This window comes from Thalia democratica, chromosome 7 (genome assembly GCF_965202585.1).
Source record: "Thalia democratica chromosome 7, ktThaDemo2.hap1.1, whole genome shotgun sequence".
NCBI classification, from domain to species: Eukaryota; Metazoa; Chordata; class Thaliacea; order Salpida; family Salpidae; genus Thalia; species Thalia democratica.
Window position 1 is genome coordinate 35,257,221 of NC_139171.1, and position 8,088 is coordinate 35,265,308.

At 29.2% G+C, this 8,088-nt stretch overlaps 1 protein-coding gene across 8 annotated transcripts in view; it reads left to right on the forward strand.

The window, feature by feature from the left end:
* LOC145840239 (transcription intermediary factor 1-alpha-like) overlaps positions 1 to 6,272 on the forward strand; it is a 35,859-nt gene extending 29,587 nt beyond the window's left edge. For 6 of the 8 annotated variants that reach the window (XM_082947422.1, XM_082947425.1, XM_082947427.1 and 3 more), the window contains 6 exons: positions 60 to 218; positions 700 to 889; positions 1,232 to 1,311; positions 2,429 to 2,554; positions 3,406 to 3,532; positions 5,758 to 6,272. In XM_082947422.1, coding sequence (XP_082803548.1) covers positions 60 to 218; positions 700 to 889; positions 1,232 to 1,311; positions 2,429 to 2,554; positions 3,406 to 3,525 — 675 coding nt within the window. In that variant the 3' untranslated portion in view covers positions 3,526 to 3,532; positions 5,758 to 6,272. The remainder of the gene's footprint in view (positions 1 to 59; positions 219 to 699; positions 890 to 1,231; positions 1,312 to 2,428; positions 2,555 to 3,405; positions 3,533 to 5,757) is intronic. The other 2 variants (XM_082947426.1, XM_082947428.1) reach the window with 2 other exon arrangements.
* Positions 6,273 to 8,088: the final 1,816 nt, after the last annotated feature.

Consider the following 8,088-nt stretch of genomic DNA (forward strand, 5'->3'; position numbering starts at 1 on the left):
AATTTTAGTTATCTTTACAAAAATGCAGTCAGTTTTTAAATAAATTTAAAATGAAACAGCAAGCGCCCAACTACTACAAGGTGATAGCGCGCCCCATCGACCTCTCAAAAATCAAACGCAAGCTGGCGCCCAACATCTTCACCGACAAGTACGCGTGCAAGGGCCAGTTCGTCGATGACGTCATGCTCATGCTTAACAACTGCATGAAGTTCAACGGGGTCGGTTGCCATGACAACTTTTTTTAAAATTGATTCAATTCAGTTTTTAAATTTTGGTTCTACCGCCTAAATTTACACATGAGTCGTGTTTGTTAAAATAATTGTATTTGCTTTTTTAATATTTTTTTAAGTAATACTTTAACTATTGGTTAACATTTAATTACTATTGGTTAACATTTAATTACTATTGGTTGTCAGTTGGAGTTGTTAAATCACTATATGAACTTAAAACAGTTTTTCACAACTTTATTTTATTAAATAATCGGCACCAATTTTTAAACTTTTAGTGCAATATGAAACTAAACAGTTGGATGCTTAAAACCAATTTCGCTTGTATAACTGTATTTAAATGTTAAAAAATGTCAAAATAAAACTCTGTAACGTGAAGTAGTTATTTTTGAAAGAGTGACACTTTCACGAAAACAACAAAAAAATTTTACTACTGTTTCGCCCAACTGAATATTTAGCAATCCTTTTGCAGGAGTCTTCGAACTTCGGCAACGTGGCGATGACCATCCACGGGTATTTCAGGGAGCTGGTCAGGGACCTGTTCGAAGTCGAGGTTCCGGACCTGACCATCAGCAACATCAAGCTGCTCATAAACGAGCTCAACGACAACGGCGATAAGAAGCAGGCGGGGGGAAGCAAGAGAAAAAATTCCGACGAGTCCGGTCAGTTGAAAAGAGCATTTTTGCTTCTTAACCAGCGTGAAACGTAAAAATAAGCTTTAATAGTTCATGTTGTTACTTTAACCTTTGTAATTGTTTTTTTAAATGTATGTGTTGCAACTTATTACTTTTTAGTTTAGTTTACAAAAATGTCTTTTAATTGTCAGTGAAAAGCTCTATCACTTTTGCAAGAACTATTTAGCTTTTGGTTGGTATCGGTATTTGGAAACGGGAAGATAATCTCTAGTTGTTGCTTTCTATTTTGTTTGAGATTTTATAATTGTTAAATGAAATGGACACGTAGAAACTTTTTGCTTTGGTGTAGTTTACAATATTTTTTTACAGCGGGGGAAAGTTCGCCGAAGAAAAAGAAGAGGAGCAACGTTTACGAGCGAGACGACACTTGGAAGCTCAACTCGGACGACGTTAGTGTTTTGCCTATTTCGCTTACGATTGCACTTCGCAATGAGCTTAAAATCGCTTAGTTGAATTACACTCGGGTTTATAATTTTTGTAGCGAGCTTTGATTTTAATTTCAAATCAATTCGCTTTTGTTTTGTTGGCTTTTTCAATGAAGCCTATTTTGAGTGTTTAAAGTAAAAATTATAAACCGTGGATTAAGTTTTATCAATTTATGTGGTGTACACCTAATATAGATTATAATTGAATTTTTGTTATAACAAAAATGTTTTAAATATTGTTATTAGAAATTATTCTTTATGTTATTCGTTAGTTGAATGCCACATACGTCATCAGGCTTCACTGTAGCTCACTTGAAACGTCATGCTGTTTCATTTCATATTATGACGTCATATACCAATTAGGACGGCATCGATCATGAAATGGCACTTTTTTTCGCTGTTTTGCTTTAGGAACTTTTTGTAGGATATTAGAAATACTGCAGAGCACTATTGATTTGTAGAGAAGAATTTAATTTTGCATTATTAATACAAGTTTTAGCTCTTGTAAATAAATTGCAAATGATTTAAATAAAGTTTTTTTCTTTAAAAATTAAAATTTAATTAAATATTATTAGCAAGGTATGTTGAACGTAAATTTGAAAGGTTGTAATAAGCATAATTTCATAAAGTTCGATATCTTGCAAAATCCAGTGATCAAATCACGGACTGTTACTGTATATTTTATCTTTGAAAAAAAGTTTTTGGTTACATATTTTATTGTAAATTTCAACTACTAAAAATGGTGCAGGTAAAAAAATATTTTTATTTTGCATAAGAAACTAAATATATCCTGTTTTTGTCGCGATCTGATCAAGCGCTTAAGAAACTTGGATGTATTATTTTATTTAAAGAATGGTAACTTGTGTACTGTTTAAAGTATGATAAGTTATGTAGTGAGATCGCTAGTGTTTATTATTATAAAATAAATGGAATCCTCTATTCAAATTAAAATTCGAAATTAAAGTTCAATACCTCGCAAAATCCAGTGACCAAATCACGGGCTTCCGTGTTCAACGCACAAAAGTTCACGGTTTCTCTCGCGCCGTTTGAAAAAGCCTCCGCAAAAATAAAACCTCAACAGACACAAAACTTTTTCCATGTCCAGCAGCAGCAACCGCACGTAGAGAGCACGAACAAGATAGTGCAGGTGGTTTCGATAGAAGAGCTGCCGGATGAGGAGGACGCGGTTGAAGAAGACGCCGCTCCCGTATGTTTGTAGTGTGCATGCCGCTTATCAGCAATTTCACTTGATGCGATTTAAAATGTTTTAAAACTGCTTTCTGCATCGTCCAAGCGGGCTTTTCGCTCGACTGTTTTGCGCTGGCTGTTTGGAAACTGATCATTTTTGGTTTAAAAGAGTTAAGAAAATTTATTTTCGTGCAAATACTTGTTTTACAACGCTTTTCAAATTTGATTCATAAAACATTTTTTAAGCATGCAGTTAATTTGGTGATTAAGTTTTTAAAAATGATAAAAATGTAGTATAAACATGTTTTTTGGCTGATTTTTCTTTGCATTTTATATACATTTTTCAATTTTTAACCGTTTAAGAACAACTTTGTTTTCTAAATGATGATAAATACTTTTCTTAAAGTATTAAGTATATATAAATAGGTATTTTTACTAACATTACTAATAATAACTTATATAACTAACCTATTTTTTTTTAACACAACAACTGTAATTGCAGTTTTATATATTAACATCGTTTGATTTTATTGACTTTAGTTTAAGTTTATAGTGATTACAAATAGGAAAAAAACTGACCAAAATTTTATTAAAAATGTACTTACTACTAAAACTGAAAAATCTAACTGAAGTTAATTACCAATAGTTTTATTTGTATAAATGTTTTTTAATATCAATTTACATAGTAATTTTATGAATAAATATGCTTTTTGTAGAAAAAAAATGATTAACTCATATTATTGAAAAAGTCCTAGCAAAATAACTATGACATTTTCAGGCTGCCTTAAAAATCGTGGCTGTACAAAGTGATTTTGTTACACACGAGTAAAACCACGACTTTAGTTTCTTACATAACAACGCTTCGCACAGGAATCATCCAACCATGACGACGATATCGCGTCGCCTAGCAACAGCTCCGACGAAGATGATTTCCTTATCAACCAGAAGAAGAAAAAAGTGCCAGCCGGCTCGCCCGTGCACATAAAATGAAGCAATGGTTTGTTTACTTACTTTTATGCCATTTTCTAATAAAATAATGTAAATGTTTGATACACGCTTAAAAACTTGTAAATTGTAAGAGTAGTTTAGATGAAGCTTTAAAGGGCAGTAAGAATATTAAAAAAGAACTTGGTTAGTTTATTAAAAAAAGTTACTTTATAAGTTTTAGGCTCAATTTAGTACAGTCATTTAGTACAAATATCTTTTGGCAAAACTGACCAAGTTTGAGTGTTTTACTGTGGAAAATTTAAGTTTTTAATTTGTAATTGCATATTTTTAGATGACTTTGTATTTTGAACCTTCCGTGTTCTAAAGGTAGGAAAGGACTTAGATTATATTGCTAAAATTTTCCTTGCATAAACTATGCTAAATGACCTAGTTATCATAGCTGATTGTTATAAATTAGCTAGCAATAAGTTATATTTTGGACATTTACAAAAAATTGTCTGGAGTGATCAAAAAGTTTAAACCGGTTTTAAATTATTAGAATGGATTTTTGGAATATTTAAATTAATTTGGAATATTTGAACTTATTTCGTTGATCTTTATTTTTTGTTTAGTCTTATATTAAGATAACTAGTTTGTTGCATACAAACAAATCGCCTTCAGTTTGTTTCCAAAAAGACGCAACAATTTACCAACATAATTAGTCAGTTTGGAGTTGTTTCACGTTTAAAGTTATGCTTTAGTGGGCACGAACAGAGTTACAAAGATCAATCACCTTAAATCATTCAAAAATGAGGGTTAGAGCATTACCATGAGTACGTTAGTAATCATAGGTGTTGCGTGGGGTAGCGTATTGCTACAATACTCCAACTAAGAAAAAACAGAACAAACTATTTTTAATGAAATAAAAACTATTAATATACAATGAACAATAGTTGTTAATTTTCAAATGATTTTATTTCACAAACGATATGTTGTAGTTGTAGTATTTTATCTTACTAAATAACTTTTTTTAATACCAAGTTAAGGATTGTTTTTGAAGACTTTAAATTTTCTGCACCCCTTAATATTACGCGTGGCCACTAGTAGTAATAACATATTATTTGTAAAGTACTTGTACTAGTAATCTTACGTTCGTGTTTTTCTTTCTATTATTTTTTTGGATCCCTTCTGTCTGCAACTGTACAGGTATGACACCTATAAATTTCATAATCTTCTGCACAGTAATTTATACTGTCGTGACATCGTGAACATGTTAACAAGGTATTTCTCAGCTGCATTAGTTTGCAACCTTTGAACAGTTTTGAATTTGAAATAATTTTTTTTTAAGCTTTAAATTTCACTGATTTGTTTTTCAACAGAGCTTTTCTTGGCAAAAGTAAATGAGTTTTTAGAAGAATTCTCTTTTAGACGTACTAATCTTCGTTTGTAAATGTTTTTATGTAACTTTAAAGTTCAGCAACTCATGTATCACGAAAATATAATCGTGGTTTTTATTCGTAAAATTTTATCAGTGTAATTTTTTTAAAACTTTTGCAATAGAATTTTAAATCAATTCAAGCAAACTTAAAAACTAGTTCACGAAATATATAGATATCAGTTTATCAAAATAACTATGAAATAGTAGAAATTTATTTGAAAACTATTATCGTTAGAAAAACATTAAATTACTATTAATGTTTTTATTTAGTATATTTTTAAAACAATTAAAGCAAAAAGTTTTTTGTTCTCAACATTAACTATTAAGCTGTTATAAGATATGAAATAGTATTTGTTTTCGACTTCAAACTTAACTGAACTTGTTTCGACTTTAATGTATGCTTCTAAGATTATGAATAAACTGATTTAAGCAATTACTTTTAATTTTTTTTCAATACGTAAAAACTGTCGTTGAAAAAAAGCAATTGTTTAAGGTTTTAATTATTTTTTTTTAATTTGTAAACGTATTGAATTGTTATCGTTTTTATATTTTTTGCACTGTTAATTAAATACAGCCAGTATTTACTTCAGCAGTTTTGTTTTTCATAGCCATACATATTGTCGTGATTGTATTGATAAATATTATACCATAAAATACTGCGCCAGCTATTGATTAACTAAATGCTATTATTAATGGTCAAATAAAATCAGTAAAACTTTAATTAATTTTTTTAAATTTTGCTTAAAACTTAAAGGGTTTATTACTATTTACCTAAAAAAGTGTTTTAATTATTGAAATAACTAACTTAAAATTTTTAAAAGTAAATTACTGTATTTTTACACAATCCTTACCAACAGCACTGATGACCGTAAACTGAATATGACGTCATATAGGAAATAGTTCCCGGGATAAAGAAGTAGTACTGACCACAGTGTTCAACATTTGCACCTTTCGACTTGTACAGATGAAGCTCTTGGTATTAATCAGTTTCAAAAACTTTAGTGAAATTTTAAAGTTTCTACCAACTGCTTTTTGCTATTTGTAAATGTGTAAATTGTTTTTAGGTTTCAATGTCTGTATTCTAGAACAATAAAGCTTTATCGATTGTTAGGACTTTTGTACTTCTCTGTTTGCTTCTGCTAGTTTTAAAACAAAGCTAATGGTTAAATTCTTCAATTGAAAGTTAAGACTGAAGCCCGTTTTAAAGCCTTAGTTGAATACGCTAACTGTTTATAAATGCAAAAATAACCAACATATTAAAATACTTGGGATGCATTTATTTCGATTTAAAGATCCAATGTTTTAATATATTTGTGGCTATTTTTGCATGTGAGCCGTATTAAACTACCTAACATGTTAGTAACTTCTATATTGCGTTAATTTTTACACAATAAAAAAATTGTAAAGTTATAGTTGTTTTGTTTTATGTTCGGATTAACTTAAGTTTTCTAATTTTAGTGTTTTTTTAAGACTTATAAATGATAAATAATGAAAAGATAAACATAACAAAATATTACCATACCAAAAGTTGCATGTCATTTAAGTTCAGTTTATTCCAATTGTTTGTATGTTATTAAAAAGTATAGAAGTTGGTTTGTCAATACTTTGTTTACAAAAAATAAAAAAAAAGATTATTTGATAACAGCTTGTATAAACGAATTTATTTGATTTTAAAACTAATATAATGGATAAGGCTGAGATACAGATCCAATTAATCGAGAAAAGCAGTTGTCAATTTTTTATTCAAAAACAAAATTTATGTATTTTAAAGGAAGATTAAATCACTCTAAATAAAAAAAAAACCTTGGAAAAACACAAGTAAACTATCAAGCATAAACGAGTGTTAGATATTTTTACAAGTTGTAGGTTTTCAAATGTTTATAAAACTTTTTTATTTGCTACAGAAGATACAAAATAGTGTTAATGGATAATCCAAAGATCTATTGGCAAACTTCATGAAGAAAGCCATTTGTTTTTCAAACTCATTTGCATTTAAAAAGAAAGTCACATTCGTTGCAATACTTTAACATATAAAAATAAACAAAAATGAAATAAGCACAAAAAAAAATACTGTTTTTTTCCTTTAAAAAAGCTAGTGTTTAGAATGTCCCAACAATAGTCACTGTAATATATTTTAAAAAGGCTTTAACTTACTTTTGGCAGACATTTGAAGGAGAAAAAGAAATTGAAACTTTCATCTTGTAAACACTCGTCACTTACTAAAAATCAAGATTTTTTATTAAACACGTAAGTTACAGTTGGAACTGATTCGATTCACCGACAAATTTATAATAACATTTAGTTGGCAAATTTGCTACGTTTAGTTTTATCGTGACTCGACCAGCCGTATGCTGCGTTGAACATCTGCAAATCTAAGTCTATACGTAGTTTACTGCTTGAAAAATCGTTTAAAAAAGATGTTTTCTAGCTTTTAAAAAATCTTCAGACTGTGCAAAAAATGAAAAATATTTTTTAATAAAGCAAAAGGAAGTTTTAGACAAAAATGATAGCTTCAAAATTTTTGATAAACAGAAATTACAATTATTGTTGAGATCAAATTCGATTACCATCAATAAACTTATTTTAATTTCTTCAACTTCATCAAGCAAAATATTAAATTTTTTGCATACAATTTGTCAAACTGTACCTGCTCTTGATAATACTTCTGAAAAATTCGTATTAGTTTTATACTTGGTTTATTAAAACTAAATACATGACTGTAAAGCACAAAATAGAAATGTTTAACATTCTTTTAAACTCATATTTTCTGTGTGCTATTTACATGTACAAAAGAAGTTCAAAGCTGCATATTACAGTTCGAACTAATAAAACAGTATTTAATATATAAATTGAGGTAGTTCACCGAACTCTTCTCGGACTACAATTTTAGAACCCCTGTGCTTAGTGCATAGTTGTCAAAATAGTGATATACTTGACACAATATTCAAAATAAAAACAGAAGTACTACTCAAAGTATTACTCAAATACTTGTTCATATACTCTTTGAGGTTTTTTATTTTTGTCTTGAAAATAACAGTTTAAGTTTACCTCCAGGCTGCAGGTGTTTCTTTTATTTGAGTAAAGTAGTACAGCCTTTCATTGAATTTTAACTTGTTTCCAACTGTAAAAATAATGTTAAATAAATATTATTAATACAATAGGAGTGGGCCACGGTGCTGCCATGGGAC